Source organism: Centroberyx affinis, unplaced genomic scaffold (assembly GCF_046629955.1).
Source record: "Centroberyx affinis isolate AG114_WGS23_722 - 3 ecotype Tasmania unplaced genomic scaffold, CSIRO-AGI_Caff_v1 ptg000587l_1, whole genome shotgun sequence".
In the NCBI taxonomy this organism is placed as follows: domain Eukaryota; kingdom Metazoa; phylum Chordata; class Actinopteri; order Beryciformes; family Berycidae; genus Centroberyx; species Centroberyx affinis.
The window spans coordinates 73,424-96,940 of NW_027279227.1; the positions used below are offsets into that span (position 1 = coordinate 73,424).

The following is a 23,517-nucleotide window of genomic DNA, read 5'->3' on the forward strand; positions in this document are numbered from 1 at the left end:
GTGTGTGTGTGTGCGCGCGCGCGCTTGCATGTGTGTGTTGCTGAGTAATAAATGACTCTCAAAAACCTCTTTTCCTGGTTTGATTGGTGATGCCTAACGCTGGGTGGCGATTCTGCTCAGAAGCCTCAGGGTTCATCTAGTCATGTCTTAAGATTTTTAACATCAGATGCCAACTGCAATAAACATGCAGGAGTTTTTCTCTGTGACATCGGTGCAGAGAAAACAAGCGATTCACACAGCAGGATCTCATACAGTGTAAATGACAGTGCAAGTCATTCTACAGACACTATGCAGCACTTAACCCTCTACCTACACTATACACACTCGCCATTCAATATTGAGTAGCTCTGCATGCAGACAGAGTGGCATACAGTACAGCTGCAGCTATAGAAAGAAGTGCAGCGGGTGATGCGAAGAGTATTAGTCCAGTGTACCATGAGAAATTTATACTGAAGAATGAACAATGCAGAACTAAGGCTGAAAAGTTGCAAGTCTGAGGCACACAGGGTTTTCCTTACATTGCAGAGAGACTTTACAAAAAACACTGATCATTAAGATGATGTTAATAAATGGGAAATAATTCTCTCTCTGTCTCTTTTCTTCTTCATGTTTGTATCTTGTGTGACATAAACTATAATATACAGTGCGTATGCTCAATTTCACTGTAAATTGCATTTGATAGACCTTCATGACCACAGCCATCACATGACCTACGCTATTAACAACCTTCTCTCTCTTTCTGTGTTATCTCCAGGTGTTGTATCCAGGTGGGGTGGTAACCATGGAGAGGCTGTTGCTGTGTGTGATGCTGGCAGTTGCCATGGCAGTGCGGGCACAGATCTGCCCTAAGCGCTGCGTATGCCAGATCCTATCACCCAACCTGGCAACCCTCTGTGCCAAGAAGGGTCTGCTGTTTGTACCGCCAAATATTGACAGGCATACAGTGGAGTTACGGCTGGCTGACAACTTTGTCACAAGGTAATAACTGCATTAATAATACTACCAATACTACTACTAGTACTTCCACTATGCCACTACTAATACAAATAGTACTACTGTTTTTACTACTACTGCTACTACTACTACTACTACTACACTGCAACTACTACTACTATTACTACTATGACTAACTACTAATACTACTATTGCTTCTGCAACAACTACTGCAGTACTACTGCTGCTACTACTACTATTACTATTGCTATTACTACTAATAACCAAAAAAAATATAAACTCCATTTGTACAACACAAAATATGATTATAAAATGAGAGATGTAGCTAGAACCAGAAGTAGGTGAGGCTTAAAAGTAACCAGTAAAATCTTAAATTCAATCTTCTGATCAGATAGTGTGAAGTATCGCCTGGTGGTTCCACTGTTGCTACTATTGCTGTTATTGTTGCAATTCGTTATATTACTTTTCTGTTACACCCCCAAAATTGGCAATTTTATCCTGTCTTATAACTCAGTTACCTCTACTCCTGCTTCCGCGTGAATGATCAGAGAAACCAAACAGAGTTGATCTCCAATGTTCTTGTCATCGTTTTGCTGACTTCCACCCAGAAAAAGAAAAGAAGTCTTTCTTTGTGAGGATGAACAACTTTTGCTCGAAGCTGGAGAGAAGGGAGGCGAGACACTAATCTGTGATGTCATCAAGCGACAAAGCCTGGAGCTGCTCCAGTGAAGATGAATAAGACACTGACTTTTTGGACAGAGTGACAGCACCCAGGGTGATTTTACGAGGATATGGGCGTATTATCTGCTGGCACTACAATAAAATAAAACTCATTTGGGTGAAAAAAAAAAAAAACACAAAACAAAACAAAACAAAACACATTCTTCAATGCCACAGAGTAAATCTCCAGTTCATTGTCAATGGAGGCGCTCAAGGCTGTCTCCTGATGACATCATAGATTAGAGTCTGGGTTCTCCGGTTTGTAGCCTTTGGAAAACAGTTGTTCATGCTCACAAATATCGAATGAGCTGCCCGGGATAAAAGGAATACCATATGTGAATTATTTTTTCGCGTGAATTTTGCCTTGAAATATAGAAAGACTTTCACCATAAAATGTTTCTTTCAAGTCTTCCGTGCATTTGAAAGCTATTAAAGGACTGACAAACGTGCAACTTATCACAAAGCTTTTAAAGGAATGCTTTGACATTTACAGTTTCTGTTCAGTTATTTTTTATCAGCAGTCCCATTGAGAGGGAAGTCTCTCTTTTAGAGATTCAGTTAACCAAAGTAGTGTCTTTTTAGCATTGTCTGCGTTCCTCATTGAGGCCAATAGACACTGCAAGGTGCAAGGTGACCCGACATCTTTAGTTGTGGAAAAAGGTTTGTCATGAAAAGGCTTCTCATGGACAAAAAACCTTTGATGATAGCAGACATGATGCTGATGGACTTATTATTTCAGGTACTTGGATTTATTTCCCTCATCTAATTTTACTCTGCTTATCTGTGTCCACAGCGTGAAGAGGAAAGATTTTGCAAACATGACACGACTGGTGGACCTAACGTTATCCAGAAACACCATCTCCTACATCACACCTCATGCCTTCGCCGATCTGGAGAACCTCAGAGCCCTTCACCTCAACAGGTATGGATTGACACAGACTGGTGTTGGTATGGAATAGATCGGTATTTGTATGAAATAGACTGGTATTGTTATGGGATATGTGGGGTGAATTTGAGGCAAACTAGTCAAATGAAAGAGACAAAACTAACCAACTTATACTGGCTGCCATGGAAAGCAATGTGTGACTGAAAGACCCATTATCTCACAGATTTTATAGTGATAAACTAGGGGGCACTGAAGAAAAACAGTTGCCACTTTGGCTACCAACTCTCTTGTCGTACCTTGTTTCCAAGGTAGCGTGTCTACAAAGTTTTCTCTCTGTTCAGTTTCTCTGTTTCTATCTCTGTGTGTCTCTCCTCTCCAGTAACCGCTTGACGAGGATAGCCAACGATACGTTCAGCGGGATGTCCAAGCTCCACCACCTCATCCTGAACAACAACCAGCTGGTTCTGATCCACCAGGGAGCGTTCAACGACCTGTTGGCGCTGGAAGAACTGGATCTCAGTTACAATAACCTGGACTCCATCCCATGGGAGGCCATCCAGGTCAGGGTCACATGGAAAACACACAGAGCAGGCTTTCCTAACCTTTCGGGTTCACTAATATTAAGATGGAGTCTCTTGATGAATTCCCAAGCAAACTAAAATGGTTGTAATTTAACTAATTGCGCTGTAAAACGTCAAATTATCTTACATTTATTGTACTTGACAAAAGTTTTTTGAATTTACAGTGGTGCAAAAACCAGACTATAGGATTAAGCTTATGTTCTTATGAACTGAAAATAAGTGAGAGATTAAAGTGACAGTTACAATAACCTGGATTCTACACCTTGGAAAGGCATCCAGGTGAAGTTTAAAGAAGTATTAAAACATTTCTCTCTCCACATCTCCACCTCCTTCGCTCCCTCACCTTACCTCACCTTCCCCCTGTCTCAATACTTCTTCTTTCAAAAGACTTTAAACCACATTATGTTGGACTTTAACCCTGATAGAGTTGTGTGTATCTCTCTCTGTTCACCTCTCCCTCTTACAGAGAATGACTAGCCTTCACACCCTGAGTTTGGACCACAACATGTTGGACTATATCCCAGAGGGAACCTTTTCCCTGCTCCAGAAACTCAACCGGTTGGACGTCACCTCCAACAAACTCCAGAAACTACCGCCAGACCCACTTTTCCAACGAGCACAGGTATCCTCAGGGGTTTTATCAGATTAATTTTATTTATTTATATTAGATTTTACCTCCTCCATTTATGAGAGAGAGTGGATGTGATTATGTATGGTACACATTAGAGCAGAACAGTGTATGTACGGGGAGAGGGAGTCACTCCACACCCCTGGTCTGGTGATGGTGTAAATAACAACGTTTATGCTTCAAACCAATATGGCTGCTGCTATTATGGGTTTAGACAGTATCTTCAATTCACTTGACAACGGTGGTAACCGGAGACGTTGACAGAGGCGTCGTATTCTCTTTCTTCTAGCGAAACTGGTGCTTTTGAGCGACTTGAGCGGGCTTTCTGTTGACCGCAACATTTGGGTTGCTCCCAGACCACAGAACTGGTGGGAGCAACTGCAATGGGAGGAAACAGGCTGGATGTCCTCCTCTGTCCAAACAGTCATCAATAATTTTGTCTCTCAATGATCATGGCTGGAGCATATTCACATTTTGTTGAGGTGATGCCTGTTTCTAGTCTAGTCTAGTTTATTTATATAGCCCTTTATCACAAGCATGTCTCAAAGGGCTTTACATGGCATCATATACAGTACATGTCATATACATACTACATATATATACACACATCATATACTACATCATATACATACACATCATCAGTGTGCCGTACAAAGCTCTCTGTAGTCGAGTAGGATAGCTGTCTGATGATGATGTCACTGGAGGCCCCAACAGGAGTAATTTAATAAATAGTGTGAATAAGATACACCTAAGTAGTCTCATTATCAGGATAGACACTTCATTAATTACATATAACAATCAATGCTACAAGGTGCAAATGATATTATAAATTGCTTGTTAGTCAAAACAAATTACTCAGTCTCACTATGGAGAACATGGGGGAACAAGCATTGTTTATTGGAATATAAAATAAGTGGGTGCGATTCCATGTGGTTTTCCAGGTCTTCCATTACCTTAAGAACTCTTTTCTTCTATCCTCTCCATCTGTGGTATAGAAACATTGAGAGAATAGTGATTTAGTGGGTCTATATGTTAAAAAGAGAAGGCACTGACGGGGTGGGAATGGCAAAGAGTTTAACAAAACTACTCAGAATACTTGGAAAGACATTAACAATTCATCACTGGCCATGCACTCCAGCATCTGCACTGCCCCGAAGCATATGCTACACTCTGAACTCCATCGAGTTCAGTGGATCCCCTCTAGCCATGACCGACCACAACAGCACTCGCTATCCACAGGAGTCAATACCTGAGTCTGTCTGGCAGTGAGTGTGGTTGTGGAATGCGACTGTCAAAGGAAGCTGTGTGTGAACTTTATAGGATGAAGCTCTCCAAAAAGGAGTGACAACTGTATTTAACTGCAGTGTGATACGTGACCCATCATAAGCGAACTGTGTGTGAACAACACTGGGAAAATGGGATTGAGTCACATTGAGAGTGACAACCGAATTCAGCTGCTGTTTATTCACGGACAATGATTGGAAAGGTTATGACTTGCTGACAGAAAACATTCTCTTTGCAACTTCCAGACCTCCCCATAACTTACAACACTGCTTCATTTTGTTTCCCACTATTTACATAAGCAGTACATTTACAGCTGCAAATTACATTATAAACTCCAAACTGCATTACAGAAAAACTGCTTACAGTCGGCCCTTCCATCAAGAGGTCAGTTAATCTATTTGGCAGAGAACAGAACAATTCCATGCTTGGTTTACAGATGAGATAGATGTGATAATGCATGGTTTGGCACTCCAAAACAAAAACATCGGCACAATTTAGCCACCTCTAATATTAAACGAACAGGAGTCAGTGGGACAAGATCAACATGCTTCACAATCAAATCACCTTAAATCTCTTTCAAAAGCTACACTTTGGTTAAATGATGCTGATTTTAAGTGAAGTTTTTTTTAAAAATACAACCATTGTTTTACCCCTACAGGTCTTGGCTACATCAGGGATCCTGACCTCCACTTCTTTCGCGCTGTCATTTGGTGGGAACCCTCTCCACTGCAACTGTGAGCTACTCTGGCTGCGAAGGCTGAGCAGGGAGGACGACCTGGAGACGTGCGCCTCACCCCAGCATCTCTCCGGCCGATACTTCTGGTCCATCCCAGAGGAGGAGTTCCTCTGCGAACCCCCGCTCATTACCAGATACTCCCACGAGATGAGGGTCCTGGAAGGGCAGAGAGTTGCGCTCAGGTATGACTGATTACCTGTCCTGTTTGACTTTATCCCGCTCCGCTCTGTCTTACTCTCCGCCCACCACCAGATAGTTCCACCACATCGGAGTGCTGCATGAATTTACATACGTAAATCCCCTGTTTGCCTGAATCCACGTTTTCCAGAATCCCCGGCTTTTCAGTGATGTTTCGGGACGTTTTGGGATGTAAACAATTTAATATGGGTGTGGCCAGCAGTGAGCTTGGTTGTGGCTATCAGGCGCAGGGAAGTCATAGCAATAACAATGACGGAAAGCAGTAGAAAGACCAGTGAGGCTGAACAAAGCACGTTCAAAAACACAGGTGAATATCAGCAGTATTTTTATAGATTTTTTTGTTTGTCTCCTTCTTGTGGCTTTATGGATGCCGGTTACCTCAGCCTCAGGCTAGATACTGTTTCAATGTAGACAGCTCATCAAGATGAGTGACAAGTGTTGAGGAAGGAAATTGACCAACTGAGGAGAAATGTACTTTCTGTTTCAAGACAAAAGGTTGTATATTGTAGCTTGAAGTTTATTAGAACAACGATAGAGGCAGGATGGTATAACACATCTACACATTGCTGAAATACATGAAAAAACATACAGTAGAATAGAAACGATGCAATCAATAATGTCAATCAATGATCTATACAGGTAAGATAAAGAAAAACCCCAAGGGGCTGATAAAAAAAACATTCACCTCAGAACAAACAACAAAACAACAAAAAAATCAAAGTGACAAGGGAAGACCGACTAGGATGACAGAATCAAAACAACAGAAAAAGCATGGTGGAATGTAGTAGTATTTGATTACATACTTTTAGTCTGTGCTCTGTTCTGGTTCTTTGTGTCTCTCATTCATTGTATTCTATTGTTATTTTCCACAAACCTCCTCTCGTTTCCCTATACTTAGACAAGATGAGAACACTCGAGGGACGTGTTCTCTATTCTACTTCACTCTCCCTTATTGTACTATTCTCTGCCCCCCCACACACACACCCACACCCACACACCCTGTTTTAATTCTCCTAGTTGTGCATTATGTTCAATCAGCTGTTGACAAGGCGCCCTAGAACACGTGAAACGCTCTGGTGTTCAATTAAGCACAAGACAGGGAGATCCAGCTAAAATGTTAAAGAAAGAGAGAAGTAAATCAAGACAACAACAAGTCTGGGAGAGGACGATTAGTTCATTTGCATATATATTGGTCACACTCTTGCAATCATGATAGACATTATTTTCAAATATGGAACTATGACAAAAATGAGAGAAAGAGAGAGAGAGAGAAAGAAATCAGTGCGGTAGATCAATACACTAAATCTATCCTGTTTTTTTACTATTAGATTTTTAAAATATGATTTTGGCTGGGGGTTTTTTTCATCTTAAGGTGATCACTGACTAGCATTTACCCATCTTTTATTTGACCACTTCATCACTGTTTATAAGGTGACATGGCACCTATGAAATACACTGCTAGGTGTTCCTTTCAATTGCTCCATTTCACTTCCCCAAATGAACTAAACTGAATGCAATTTGGAGCTCACTTTAGCTTACAGCAGACATTGTCTCCCATGTGTACAGAATGTTTATGACCCTGGGCCAAAATCCCAAAAGAAATCCCCCCTCTCTCCTTAGCTCTTATTCTATTTCATCTCATTTCTCATGCTATTCCTTTCATAGCAGTTCATCCTTACATAGTTGTTCTATAGACACTATTATATATTAATACACACTTATTTTTTATTGCTTACTAGTTGTTATTACTCACTTTTATAACTCACATTATTACTCTATTGTTGACATATTGTAAGCCTCAGCTACTATCACATTCAAATGTAAATATAATGTAAAGCATTTACTCATTCACCTAGATAAAAATACATTGTAAAATGTCAGTAATGCATGGGCATAAATATAACTTTTCCTCAAGTTCTTGAATAGTCAAATTACATGAGTTGTACCCCCTTTTGCACATTCCATGTCTCACTTGTCTCAAGGTTTAAAAATCCTTCTTTAGCCTGTCTCCTCCCCTTCATCTATGTCTCTCCTTCATGTCTGAAGTGGATTTAATAGGTGAAATCAATGAGATATAGCTTTCGCCTGGATTCACCTGGTTAGTCTAATTCATGGAAGGAGCAGGTGATCTTAATATTCTGTATGCTCCATATAGACTCGATTTACACTGAATGCTAACTAGGAAGAGTGCAAACAGCCAGTATAGGAACTTTGACATTAGGTGAAAGCAAATGAGGCTTGACTGTTCTTAATTTGGTTCTAGAAATGATTGATTCAATCTCCACTGTGTCTCCCCAGATGCAAGGTGTGAGTTGACCCAGTATTCTAACTCAAATAAATGTATTCTGTGTCTATAATAGATGATACTCAGGCACTTTCTCTCCCAGGTTGGTCCCAGAGGGAAGGTGTGGGGATCCCAGAACCTGCCATCAAGAAGTGCTCTGTTTGTACTGTACAGTTGACCCAGTTCTGTCTTGTTTCTCCCTGAAGGTGTAAGGCGAGGGGCGACCCGGAGCCGGCCATCCACTGGATCTCTCCCGAGGGCAAGCTGGTATCCAACTCCTCCAGGACTTTGGTCTACACCAACGGGACGCTGGACATCCTCATTAGTACCGTCAAAGACACCGGCTCCTTCACCTGCATCTCCTCCAACCCCGCCGGCGAAGCCCACCAGACGGTGGACCTGGTGATCATAAAGCTCCCCCACATCTCCAACAACACCAACAACATCCAGGAGCCCGACCCGGGCTCGTCGGACATTTCCACGTCGACCCGCGGCGGAGCCAACGGGAGCAACGTGACGGGCGACGTGAAGAGCGGGGGGAAAAGAGGGTGGTGATCGCCGAGGCCACGTCGTCGACGGCGCTGATCAAGTTCAACTTCCAGAGGAATATTCCGGGCATTAGGATGTTCCAGATTCAGTACAACGGGAGCCAGGATGATTCGTTGGTGTATAGGTAAGACTGACGGAATCAGCCACTGTTTAGTATGTTACAATAGAGGGGAACTGAATGACGATATGTGGGGGGAGAAAATTACTCAAGGCTGAGCTGTATAGATTAGATTCCATCAGATTAGATGCAGCTTTAATGATCCATGTGGGGAAATTGGGCTGTTACTAGCAGCAAATACTATAGTAATATGATACAGAAGAAGCAGGATAGAAATAGGAATAGAGCAAATGGGGGGTATTAAATGTACTGCAATCAGCAATAATATGTTAAGTAAAATATATGAATGAAAAGATATGTGATATAGGCCTATATAAATGAGAAGACATGGTAATATAAAGAACACATATGTGAATTTACTGTGTATATACAGGCTGCGCAAAATGTGCATTGTATTCACGTTGCATTGTATCTTATCAAATACAGTACATTCAATTTACACATGTAGATAACACATGCACAGTGCTTATTTGTATACGTTCCTTACCAGGTCAAAACCAGAAAAAGTGGGAATGAGTTAGGCTGTATGTACACTGTTTTCATCAGAACATACATGTATAGAGTATCGGTCACTGTTTGGTACATTACAATAGAGACATGCCCGACCTGGACGTGGAATAGAAAAGACAATGGAGAGACAGAGCGAATGACCTGAGAAAGTTCACGATCCTCATTCAAACCCGGCAATACAGCGGAGTGCGCTTCAGCCTGCTGAGTCACCAGGACGGCCTTGACAGACAGCGCTCTGCTGGTCTTTCTTGACTTTTGCCGTTTGCTCAGGATTACACAGATTACATCTATTTCGCCGGGAATGATTGTTATTTGCACTAAATATTTACCCCGATGAGACGGGGTGGGAAAGGAATTAACAAACACCGAGATCTTTTGTGTGGAAATCCGCCAGTGTTATCTGCCTTTCACATCATTACTAATCCCTATACATACTTCATCAGTACGCATCATCAGCAAGAGACGGCGCGAGCGAGCGGCGGGATCGGCCGTCCGTCTCGCGGCGATGACGACGTCCTCGGCTGCTGTGCCGGCCGGGACTCCGGGAAAAGATTTCTCACTCCCGGAGAAAGACTTGCCGCATACATCCTTAATCTCTCGCTGTCTTTATCTCCCTCTCTCTGGCTACACAAATATATAATTAACAAACAGAGATCATTCATAGAGTAAGCTGCCGGTATTATCTGCCGTGCATATTATTCCTAATCTCTGTACATAATTCATCAGCACTTAACCCCATTCAGAGTATGCATCATCGAGAGACGGCGCCGCTGGGATTTATAGCTGTCTGTTAAGATAACGGAAGAGCTTTTCACGTCGAGATAGTTGGAGAAACTGTTGCGAAGAAAAGCTTCTCTCCGTCTCTTTCTCTCTCTGTGTATAGATATGCTCTCTCTCTCTCTCTGTCTCTCTCTGTCTCTCTCTTTCTCTTCCCCAAAAGCACACCAAAGGCTTCGCTCGTCTGCAGGATGAAAAGGCCCCGTTTGTAGGTTTTCTGGGCGTTATTTCATCAGATTAGTGCGATTCTGTTTTCTGTCTGCCTCTTGTTATGCAGACACATGGCTTCTCCATCTCGGTATCTCGGTGCACCCACAAGTAGCCAGAGACTTTGAAAAAGCCCTCCCCACCCACATCTCCCCAGCCCCCAAAGCCTGTGGAGGGCTTCAAGCAAAAAAGAGAGTTTCCCTACAGAGATCAATAAAGTATCACATTCGTCTCACCGCCGTCCCTCCTCGCTCTCTCACCGTCACTCCAACTCTCTCTCTCCCACTTTCTGCCTTGCCTTTTGTGCCTCTCTCTTCATCCTTCTCCAACTCCTCTCTCCAGCTATTCCCTCTCCACCTCTTTCTCTCTCTCTCTCTCTCTCTCTCTTCTCCACCCCCTCTGGTATTAAGCTCTGCAGCCATGTGTGTTCCTCAGTGTTATTTTGCAGTTCTCTTGTCTTTAGATAGCGGATTGATTTCCATTCAACACCTCTGCCAGCACAAAGCAACGACCCATTGATTCGGCTTTTTCATTACCCAAACACAGAGAGGAGCTGGAGGGGGAGAGAGGTGGAGTGGGAGGGAGAGAATAGAGGAAGAGAGAGAAAAGAAGAGCGAGAAGGGTAGAGAAAGGCACAGAGGAGAGAAAGTGAGTGAGGGAGGGGTAGAGAGTGACAGACAAGGGAAGACGAGGCCCATTGTTCTACATAGAGCACATCTTTTTGGGTTCAGTGAGTGCTTATTGATTTGCAGCATATTGATATTTCTGCGCTTCAGTCCCTACCTGTTCAACATAATGCTCTCTCATAGACCTGTAGGGGGGGGGGTGTTTGTTTCCTTTGTTCACACTGTGCATTCAGTTCCCAGTGTGAACAAATGGATGAATGAACGGCAGTTTAAAGCTTTTAAAGGCATACCCAAACAGTTATGGTAACCTCTTAGTAGAACAATACATTGCACATCCAAAATCTAATAATAATAATACTTGACTTTATCGATCCATGCCGGGAAGTTCTCTTTTCACTTACGGGGTGGTCAGAGGTCAGGGTCAGTTACAGGACATCAACACTAGGAGCTGGTAGGGGTTCAGTGTCTTGCTCAAGGACACTTCAGCAGGGAGGAGGCTTGCTGATATACTCCAGCTGAAGGACTGTCTCTCTAACCACAAGGCCAGCCGGCTGCCCACTCGACTCCGATAGTAAACTCCGTGCTCAAAAACAGCAAACTCGCTGTGAGAACGGTGGAAGGGTTTTGTTGAAAGGAAGAGTTGTGTTTCTAAATGAGACATCCACTCTGAAAAAAGTGGCACCTACTCTTACAAAATGATTCATAGCACAAAAAATTACTACGAATAAAGGTTGCTCTTTTAAAGGGTAGAAGCCGATTTAAATCCTTGTTTGGTAAAAGGTTCAAATCTTCATTTTAGATATTTTGAATGATGAACTTAATGTTTTTTGGGGGGGTTTTTTAATCATCAAAACATCATATAGGCTATACAAGAAGCCCACCTAAACTTGCAGCACAGAGTATGCACACCTTGACTGTAATCTGTAGAAGGTACGTAAATATATAGTATCAGTTATAGTAAGTATCATCAGACTGATGTTACTGTATATAAAGATAGGGTCTTTTAAGGAAAAGAAGTAGAATTAAATAAAAAAAAAAAATTAAAATTAAATTAAACTAACAGATCAGAGTTTTAACCAACTTTTTATTTACCACTACATCACTGGATGTATAGCGTTTGTGTCTTGAACCCTTTCACTTTGTTTGAGCTTTAGCCTCACTTTTGAATTGTAGAAGTTGAGCTGAGTTTCTGCCCTGAAGCCATGAATCAGATGCTGTGCTGGTGGATAAAGTATGTGTTTCCTGCATAATATATCTTTGTTTATTTCTCACTCTTTTTCTCTATCTATCTATATCTGTGTTTAGGGAGAGAATATGAAAAGTGTGGGAACACAGGTTTCCTCTTGGGACATTTTACTGAACATAATCCACTGCTCACCCTTCCACTGTGTTCTCGAGGGAGAATTTAGAATAGCAATTTCCAGACTTTTTTTCTCTGGGGACCAACAGTTTCAGGTTTTTTTTGGGCCAACTTTTCTGTTGGCCCCAAATAGATTTTGCTGGCAATTTTGCAGATGAATCAGGCAGGTATTTAAGCCACTAACACATATACTACTTCATTCAGTGTACCTTACATTGCAGGAACCTGTAGATGTTTTGCCAACAGCCGGAAATATACAACCAATATAGTGTAAAATACAATAGCTACAAAGAGAACAAATCTTTGTTGTTGTCCTAATCTCCTGATGCTTCTCATCCATCTACTGAGCAACTGTAATACCTTTGGTTTGTTTGGGGTTTTTTTCTTTCCTTTGAAGCTTATGGGGAAACAAGAAGAAACTAAATTGAGCCATCCACATATCCGTCACCTAAGCCTCAGCCATTAAGCCCTTAGTTTAGGGTCAGGTCAAGGGAAGGCTGATGGAGATGAAACGGTGGTGACCTTTTACACTTGACCTATCACGGCAGGAGCAGTACACGCTGTCATTGGCCTTTACACTCCACTGCTTTTATTGAACCACTCACAGCTGCGGCGATGATGATAGTAAAATTCACAGCCAACAGCGTGTCCACAACGATGACCATAAAACGGCCACAAAAGAGAGCGTGCCCTTATTCAGATGGAGAGCCATTTATTGCCTTTAAGTGATGAAAGGGAACGAGTCCGGAGTGAAAGAATGAAATGAACAAATTAATGGATGAATAGGTCAGTTGATTAGTGGATGAACAGACAAGACAATGATGATAGTAAAACGGCTGTAAAAGATACGCGTCTTCACCTGAATAGAAAGAATAGAAGGAAGGGAGGAAGAAAGGAAGGCATAGATAGATAGATAGATAGATAGATAGATAGATAGATTCCCATCCAAAGCATGACCACAATGATGAAAGTAAATGGATCTACAGTATGTAAAAGACAGAAAAAGGAAGAAAAATTGATAATCAGAATTGTTAAGTGAAGGAAGGGAGGGAAATAGAGAGGTAGGAAAGGAGGAAGGAAGGAGGGATGTAAGGCCTCCCTTGGCTTAAATGGTATTTGCCTTGCATATGTACAAAATAAACACAAACACCTAGTCCCAGACAAATGTTTAATTAAAGGCTTGGGCAGAATACTGTTCATCCCCTACAGGCCCACAGATGTAAAGACTCGGAAAACATCCAGCCGAACCTAAAGACATCCTCTCTTCTCTTCCACAGGACACAAACTCCACTTCCACATCCGCAAAGTGACTTACACACACACCCGAATCCATCCCCCTCTCCCTCTATCCTAGTCCTCATCTGCTCTGCCCGTTGTTTGCTTTTTTTTTTTCCCTCTTTGTTCTTTCAGCAGTCGTTTTCCACTCCAGCAGATCCATCGAGCTACAGGGGCTGGTTGCCATTTGCCAAAAAAACTACACATCAAGCAAATTGCGTGGCAAGCTTTTTATGAGCTACACAACAGGGGGTGGGGGATGAGTCCGGGCTTTTTAAAAGGCACACACACACACACGCACACACTTTCACTAGCAGGGAGTGCTTTATCCTTGCCAACGGTCCCCGCGGCCCAGGTATAACACCTACCTCAGCTGTGCTTAAGGCGTAAAAAACATCCGCCTTTATCCCGCTGTAATGTTCCAATTCTGATTTTATGGCGCCATAAACATATCGTGGTGCCTAACGTAACAATGTGATTGTTCTAAGTGGTCTATGGGGTTTTAAATGTGGACCGGGAGCGCAGAGGAGACAACCACAGCATTAAGGAGAGATTTAGATGACTCCGCTAAACTGGAGGAACCAAGCTGGAAGGGAGGAAGAGTGTGAGGGTTAGGAAAAAGGAAAAAAGGAAGCAATGAAGGAAGGAGGGATGAATTGGTTTAGATGACTTTGCTAAACTGGAGGAAGAAATCTGGAAGGGGGGATGAGTGAGAGAAGGGAAGGGAGGAAGGGAAGAAGGAAGGGAGGAAGGAGACAGCCACAGACTGAGGAGAAGATGACCCAGCTAAACTGGAGGAATGGAGCTGGAAGGAAGGGAGGGAGGAAGGAATGAAGAAGAAAGGAAGGATGAGATGAAAGGGAAGAGGGAAAGAAGGACTGGTGAAAGGGAGGGACGAATTAATTAGGGAAAGGAGCAAAAGTAGGAAGGAAGGAAGGAAGGAAGGAAGGAAGGAAGGAATGAATGAATAGTGGCAAGAAGGAAGAATTAGAGAAAATGACAGAAGAAGAAATGATGGGACGAAGGAAGGAAAAAAGTGAGAAAATTAGGAAAAAGCAAAAGAAAGAAAGGAGTGGCAGGAAGGAAGGACAGGAGAAAAGCAAAGAATGAGGAAAGATGGGATGGAGGAAGGAAAAGAGTGAGAGGGAGGAAATAGAAGGATGTAAGAAAGGATGGGGGAGGAAGGAAGAGATGGAAGGAAAGAAAGAAGAGGTAGAGGAAGGATGGATGGGAGAATAGGACCAAAGAGGAAAGGATGGGAGGAAGGAAGGAAGGAAGGAAGGAAGGCAGTAAGGAAGACAGAAAGAGTGGGAAGAATGAATCACACGAGAAAAGGACAGAAGAAGAGAGGACGGGAGGGAAGAGGAAACAAAGGAATTAAAAAAGCATAAGAGAAAGAGGGATGGAACAAAGGAAGGAAGGAATGAACAAAGCATGGAAGAAGACAACCACAGCATTAGGGAGAGATGTAGACGATTCAGCTAACCTGGACAAATGGAAGTGAAAGCAAGTTAGGAAGGAAGGAAGGATGAAAGGAGACAACCACAGCATTAAGGAGGGATGTAGAGATGACTCAGCTAGAGTGGAGGAATGGAGCTGAGTTGGGCAGATGAAGGTCTATAGCTACAGATAGTGCTGAGATGTCTTCCCTGTGTCTGGGACAGCTTTCGTTGCATGGCACTTTGGCATCTACTCTACTATGCATGTTTGCACTGAGGTCAGCAGTAATATGATCTTGCTAAGCATAAAGCCTTCCTTCTTTGGTTTTTGTAATAGGGAGGAAAAGTGACAACTAAGGCCCCTGCTGGATGCCTTCGTTCCTGAGGAAACCCCTTATTACTTCTCCCCATTGACAAATAAACTAATTTGTCACAATTAACTGCATGGACTTCAACATAATGGTCATTTTCTAATAGATAAAGCTGGTGGAAATAAAACCAGTGTCAGGATTTAAAATGAAGGCAGCAGTGTTGCCTTTTGCTTCACACTAATATTTTGATGTGAATCCATATTATACTGTAGATGACATCAAAATAATCCAATTTATTGTTGCTCAGGCTTTTGACTTTTCTGCATAACTAAACGGCTTTTGACTGCACATATTCAATTGGTCAAGCTCTGTTTGATCTGCAGTGTTGGGCTTATAATCTATTATTCATTACTAATTTGAAAATGAATATTACTCTCTGGAAGCAGTCATTTGTTACACCCCAATTCGTTACAACCCCAAAATTGGCAATTGCATTTTCTCTTACCTTGAAAAATCTTGATATTTCCTCTCCTGTGGATGATGAGGGAAAACAAACAGGTTATGTGTGTCATCCTTTTGCTCAATAAGAGAGGAGTACATAGTGGGAACACCTCAACCTGGAGAAAGCCAACTTTTCAGCCAACTGTCAGCTACGTTATTTTAGTATGTGAGGATGATTATGACTAAAAAGAATCGTGGGCTGGGGGTAATTATAGTTTTGGATGATTCAGGTGCAATCTGATATGTAGAGAGTAACAACAAAAGTAATATGTTTTTTTTTTTATTGGTAACTGTAGTAATATGACTGAAATTAAAATAGAAATTACACTACTCGTTAGTAGGAAAAGTAATTTCCACACTATGATCTGCTCCACAATCCGTTGATGCTGGGACTTTTACAGGATTGAAACCATGGAAATATTACTAGTCCATTAGCTGTTGGCTAACGGGGTTTAGTGAAACTGGAGGGTGAGATGGCAGCTAGCCAAATCCGCCAGGCTCGGGCTCAAAATCCCTGTTCACCTCTGCCTATGGGTTTGGATGCTTGTTAGCCATTCGCTTTGGCGTCCGGGGCATTATGCATGGTAAAACAGAGATATGACGCTAGGTCCTGATAGTGTAATGTTTTCTGTTTGCCTGAGAGACGCAGACCTATTAGCATGGCACTCTGCCATCTGCTGTGTAAGCCACATTAGCTTTGAGGTCAGCAGTAATGGGGCAGGAGTTGAGCCACCATTAATCCTCTTCACTTTGTGCTTATAGACCAGTGACTCTTAACTGGTTTGGTTGGGTACTCATGTGCCTTACAGTGGACTGAGTTGGACTTTGAGGTTGTTTAATAGTGTACAACATGAAAAGGTGACAGCACTGTAGCCATGTTGTTAGGAGATAGCTTTTTATTTTACCAGTGAGCCAATGAGCGACGCTCATTGTTAAGGCATTATCATTTTAGGCTGAGGCATTAACAGCTAGCTTTGTTAGCTGTTAGCCATCAATGTCAAATCCATTAGGAGTGGCAGCTTTGTTTTGAAGCCAACAGATTGTTAGCAGTGAATAAGAGATTAACAGTTGTTAAGCTCTAAAGATTTGGATTTGGGATCTTTAGGAAAGTGTCCTGCAGATCACTGTCTTTGGAGGCCCGAATATAAAGACAAAGATCACATAAGATGAAAAATTAATGATCCCTGTGGGAAATTGGGCCGTTGCAGGAGAAAGTAATAAGGTACAGCAATGAGAAATAGAATATGAATGAGAATAAAGCAATTTAAACAAAACAGAAACAATGCAAAATAAAATAACTAGAAAATAATGAGACAAAAAAAGGCAAAAATGAAAATACACCAAAAATATTTATATATACAGTATATATATATGTATATATATATATATTTATATGCAATATGAAATAAGTGAAATATGTACATCCACACAATGTGCAAAATGTGCTTTGTAAATAAAAGATTCTCACGATCCATAACAGATTTTGCAGGCTATTGCAGGCTTATCTGATAAAGTTTTCCATGTTTTAGGCTATTAAATTTAGCCTAGCTTGCATTGCAGGAGCGCAGGAGGCTTTTCTTAACACAAAATAGCCAGCAGCACTGGATACCACTTTCCACAATAATTGGACAACCTACTTTTATATTCCTGTAACCTACATTTTGGTCCCAACCCTGTTTCAGCAACACTGCTGTACAATTTTACAATTGTTTTCTGCTCAAACACTATTAGAATGAGAATGGATGGTAGAAACTTAAAAGAGCCCACGGGTATTACAAAGGTTTTTTACACACTTGTCACCAATATGACTCCAGTGGGCAACATCTCTACTACTGTATGCACTATTTCATCTGAAATTTGCTTGAAATGTGCAGCATTAGCTATACATGTAATATTACATATTAAGAGCAAAGTGATATCTACTCCTACACATATGTTGTGACGGAGTTGACATATGCGGGTAAATTGAGTCTGGGATTTCAGTTGATTTCAATGTACAGAAACCTCATATGTCCAAATATCCTGTTTTGTTTGTTTTGTACAATATATTTTTAACTACTTGTAGACTTGTGCTTCTAATTCCTGGGTCATGACATAACTCATAGAATTTAAACAATTGAAAACAAGCTTTGTGCCAGTTACTTGCCAGGTGTGAGCATCTCAGCAAATGAAAACATACGAATAAAAATAAAAACCAATCACCAATCATTGCTCAAAACCAGGTAACTTGAAATTAACATTCTACTTGCAGGCAAAACGCTTCCACAAGCAATTTGAACTGTAGAGAAATGTGAAATGGGAAAAAGCAATCTTCCAATGCCTCTGCACTGAACGGCCGCAGGCATTTCAGACATGGCAGCTCGACAAGGACCTACTGAAAGTCCTACAGTCTCTTAGGGACATCAAGACCTGGAGATACTTGTCCTTCTGTCAAACAGATCACACGGGTCCAGCTCGACCTGGGAGCCCTGGTCTTGTCTGAATGAATGCCTTTTCTCTTCTGGAATAATGCATTATTTGTAGCCGGTAGGCTTTCTCCAATATTTAATCAAGTGAAATGGAACAATCTGGTATCAAGAGTTCACTGTTCTGGGCATGGAGGCATTCATTTGTCTTGAGACAAAAAGCTGAGAGCGACTAATGGAGATCATATTGGCCTCCTGGCTTTGCCCTGCCTGTGGTGAAGAAAGCTAGAGTTGATTAACACACACACACACACACACACACACGCACACACACATCCATGCACACACGTACACAATAAGGGTTTGGTTTCACCAGCACGTACTGCTGTATCAGTGATGAATACTGGCAGAAAGCCAGACACAGTGACAACCACTGGGAAGAGGAGGCTGCCATGGGAGGAGAAGATTAGTGTAATGGAACCCACACACACACACACACACACACACACACAAACACAGGTAGACATAGGTACACAAATGCATACTCTAATAACTGTGCAGAGAGGGACATACACATACACACACTTTCTCTCTCTTTCACACTTTCTATGTAAAGTGTAATGGAAGTGTAATGGAAACCACACACACACACACACACACACACAGAGGCGCCCTGGGCTGAGGGCTTGGCAGAGCATAGTAGATAGATTAGTGTAATAGTCTCGGCCAAGGCAATCATCTGCCCACTGTAGGGCTTCAAATACTGGCAGCAAGATCCAACTCAGACACAAAGAAATTAGCCACAATGAATGAGTCGGCTTGGATGAGTTCACGGCGCTAACGGCTCACATAGTTAAGAAATAATCACTTGCAAGAGAAAAATCAACCGTTTTGCATGTATTTTTTGAACTCGCCAATGCGGCAGAGGCAAATACGGCGAGCGCATCGCCCTGCATGAACCTCGTGTCTATGAATTATAAATGGCTACAGCTTGGCTTTCAGAATGACAACGAAGACTCGCCGTGAGATGTGAATTCTGTTGGTCGAAGCGTCCGATTGGATGGGTTCGTTTAGAAACATTCCTAATTTGGTCTGTGTCCAAGAGGAGTCGCATTGCTAATGGTTTCTTGGAAGGAAAGGTTTCAGAGGAGAAGAAAAGAGAGAATGTCATTTATTAATAGAGAAGCATGGCTAAGCTGGAAAAAATGCTCTAGATAGATGCTAGATAGATAGATCTAGAGCTAGATAGATTTTCCTTCGATAGGATCAATAAAATAATGCCACTGACTATTCTTTAAAACCTGTGATGTAGAATTTGCGACTTTGGGTATCTTGAAGAATATGCTTAATAATAATAACAATAATAATACTGTGGGTGAGGAAGAGGAAAGGCAATGCTAAGCCATCTAGTCAGATGTGGGTGTCTCAGGGTTAAATGTTATTTTTTATTTTAATTTCTGACATTGGGTTATTGCTGTTAGCTAGACTGTTCAGACCACAGGCACCAAGGACACATTTGTAATTGGGAGGTTTAGCTGTGTGTGTTTTTTTACACTTGCAAGTGTGTTTGTTAGTGCTTATGTGCCATCTGCCTGTGTGTGTGTGTGTGTGTGTGTGTGTCAGTGGCCAGAGCTCACTGCCATAATGTTGAAATCATCGAAGAAGCAAAGGTGATAGCATTCAGGGTCAAGAAACATTCCAACAATCCACTGAATATTCATGACTATTTACCTGGGGCGCTCTCTCTCTCTCTCTGACACACACACACAAGCACACACACATATATAAATGCATATCCCAGAGAGATATTAATGAGTTAGTAAACAGTAGTCTCTTTGTTTCAGAGCCTGACAGTGTTTGAGCCTGCAAGTAATAGATGAACCTAGAATGTCTGGGTCACAGACTTAAAAACAAACACAAAAACAGATTTTGGCACTAAGATATTGCTGTTTTAGCTTGCTACCATGCACACACACACACACACACACACAGACCGAGGCCACCATGATAATAGGGAGATTAATCTATGTCTGTGTGTGTACGTGTGTGTCTATGTATACAAGTGTGGATGCCCATATGTGAGCATGTAGGTGCATGTGACATTTGCTCCTCTCATTAACCCGCATACAGCAATGTCACTTTATGTGTCCCACCACCAGAAATAATGGCATTGTGAGTGTGTGTGACTTTGGTGGCCAAGGTTCACTGCTATAGTGATGAAAACATCAAGAGAAGCAAAGGGGAGAACACTCAGGGTCAGACAACGTTCAAACGGTCCTATTAGTATTCATGGGGTCATATAGACGCTCACACACAGCCAAACACACACACTCACACACACACACATCCTTGTGTTGTTATTCTAGTGAGGGCACTCTAGTGACTTACACCCATTCCCTAGCACCTTAATACTAACCCCTTAATGTCTGACCTTAACCTTTACCCTAACCTTCACATAAGTGGAGCTCAAGAGTAAACCTCTAACCCGGCCAAAATGCTCATTCCCTCCTCACAGTACAAAGAAGACTTGCAAGCTTTTGAGCTAGCTGTCCCCGTCGGTTTTAATGAGGAATTTGATTAGCATTTTAATGAGGAACTCCAGGAAAGCTGACACGTCGTTTCGGGGGAAACTGAAGGACGAGTGTGCGAACGCTCTCCCGCAATGTGACAAGTGTCTAGCGGAGAAAAAGAAACTCAAAGTGACAAAAAGTACCTCTGTATTTGTCCAGAGCAGATCCGGAATTATTCATCGCAAGCTGGGTACTATTTCCCTTTTGTGATCCACTGTGAAAGCTGTCAAGACGTAAAATACGTGTCTTTATATTATTATTTATATGAGCTCTCCCTTCCCTTCCCTTCTCCCTCTCTCCGCAGAATGATCCCCCCGACGAGCAAGAACTTCCTGGTGAACAACCTGGCGGCGGGGACCCAGTACGACCTGTGCGTGCTGGCCATCTACGATGACGTCATCACCTCACTCACGGCCACCCGCGTGGTCGGCTGCGTGCAGTTCACCACCGAGTCGGAGTACATGCGGTGCCACTTCATGCAGTCGCAGTTCCTCGGCGGGACGATGATCATCATCATCGGAGGGATAATAGTGGCCTCGGTGCTCGTTTTCATCATCATACTGATGATTCGATACAAGGTCCGTCTGGTCTGTCGTAATCTGCTTCGGCCCGGGGAAGGGGAGGTGTTGAATAGGGGGGGGAGAAGGTTTTTAATATGCGAGACAATTGGCTTTATTCACATGGCGGCCATATTCCACCCAGGTCTAATCATCAACTGATAGTATTTACAGCCATGATTTTTTAGCACTGGTAATATCATGCTTCATATCCTTCTTATATCACTTCTTTGACAGTGTTGTTTACTAGGTGACATCATCTAGTTAAAACCGTGTGACTTGTAGGCTGTTAATTACACCATTAGACCTGGTTCAATATCATGAATGTTCCCTTCAATTCAGTTGTTTTTGATTTGGACCCTCTTGGGTTATTTGGCAATACTGATTGAGTCTGACATTTTTTTTTTATTTTCTTCTGTGTGGTTTTTCCCACCCGGAGTGTAACGGAAATTAAATTTGGCTGCTATGAGAATAAGGCGAATTAGGGGTGCTGTTATGCATATCTCTGTCTATTTGTCTCTCTCTTTTTCTGTCAATCTGATGGTCTTGTCTGTTTTCTGTTTTCTTTATTTCTCTTTTTACCAACTCATTTCAAACTGCTCTACTGAAATGAAAGAAAATTCACAATTACAATATGGACAAAGTATCAAAAGCTCCCTCCCTCCTTCTGTCTTCTCAGGTGTGTAACCCCGGTGAGGGCGGTAAAGGCTCATCATTGGCGATGACCAATGTTCACTCGCAGACCAACGGGCAGCAGTCGCAGGGATGCACGGTGACTCCCAGCACCTCCAAACACGGCTCCATCGGATTAGACGATCTCTCAGGAGGCGCGAAGAAAAGGAGCGGAGGAGGAGGAGGGAGGCAGGACACGATGACGCACTCGTCCGAGACGTCCCTGCCCGACTGCTCCACGGCCACATCGGTCCTCAGCCAGCCCTGGGCGGCCAGCAGCCCGACGGGGGGCGCGGGAGCCGGGGCAGGGGATCGGGAGAAGGTGGGCGGAGAGAGAGGATCTTTGATCGGGGAGAGGAGCTCTTTGATCGTGGAGAGAGTTCTTGGTCCCGATCGCCCGGCTAGTGCGGCGTCGTCCGCGGCCACCGGCTCGCTCCCCAAGCCGAAGCGGAAGCCCGCTCCGAGCAAGCCGGGCTCCTCCTCCTCCGCCGCCGCCGAGAACCTGCCCTCCCCCTCCCCTCGCCCCGCCTCCTCCTCCTCCTCCACTGCCTCCTCTGCTCTTCTCTCCTCCACCCCACTGGAGAACCTCAACACCAACCGCAACAACTCCACCTCTCTCAACCAAACGCCGCCACCTCCCTTCGCCCCGCCCCCTTTCTGCAGCCCCCTCGCCGCCCCCGGCCCCGTCCCGTCCATCCGCTTCAGAGACACCCCCATCCTGCGCCGCGCCCCCCGCGCCTCCTCCTCCTCCTCCTCCGCCAAGTACCAGACTCTGCCTGCCGAGGAGGGAGGGAGGAGCAGGGCGAGGAGGAGGTACTCGCTCAACGAGGGGGGCTCAAAGACTCACTCCTCCCACCAAGGAGGAGGAGGAGCACCCAAACTGGGGCGCATGATGCGGAACAAAAGGAGCCAATCGATGGGCGGGATGCTACTCCCTAAGGAAGGGGACGGAGACTCGGACAAAGGGCGGTGCGGCTCCGACTGGATCTTAGAAAGCACCGTTTGAGAGAGCGAGGCGGCGATCGCGTTAACCTTTGGTTTATTTGTTATTGTTTATCCTTTATAGGTGTGTGAGTCTGGGGGTTGTGTGCGGATGTGAGCTAGTTTGAACATTTGTTACCGGTGTGTGCGACCGAAGGTACGAGTGTGTGTGTCGGGGTGCGGTGTGAGCGAACGATTGTCTGAAAACATATTCGCGTGCTACGTCGACTACCGTATGCCTACGTCGAGACCCAACGAGCATTACGAAAACGGTGTGTGTGTGTGTTCACGTTAGTCTGAACAGTCGTTTATAGATGTGTGAGCGTGACCGGAATGCGTGAGAACATATCTATGTGCGTGCGTTTGTGGATGGGAGTTCGAGAACGTG

General features: G+C 43.2%; 1 protein-coding gene across 1 annotated transcript; it reads left to right on the forward strand.

Annotated features, from left to right (window-relative positions):
- The first annotated feature begins 778 nt into the window (after nucleotides 1–778).
- On the forward strand, nucleotides 779–23,154 carry LOC139643373 (leucine-rich repeat and fibronectin type-III domain-containing protein 5-like). Its single transcript, XM_071518511.1, is given in 9 exon segments — nucleotides 779–978; nucleotides 2,468–2,596; nucleotides 2,940–3,120; nucleotides 3,608–3,763; nucleotides 5,712–5,971; nucleotides 8,478–8,806; nucleotides 8,809–8,944; nucleotides 21,224–21,497; nucleotides 22,156–23,154. Coding segments are annotated over 9 exon segments (2,661 nt in total). The 5' UTR covers nucleotides 779–781.
- The last annotated feature ends 363 nt before the right edge of the window (nucleotides 23,155–23,517 follow it).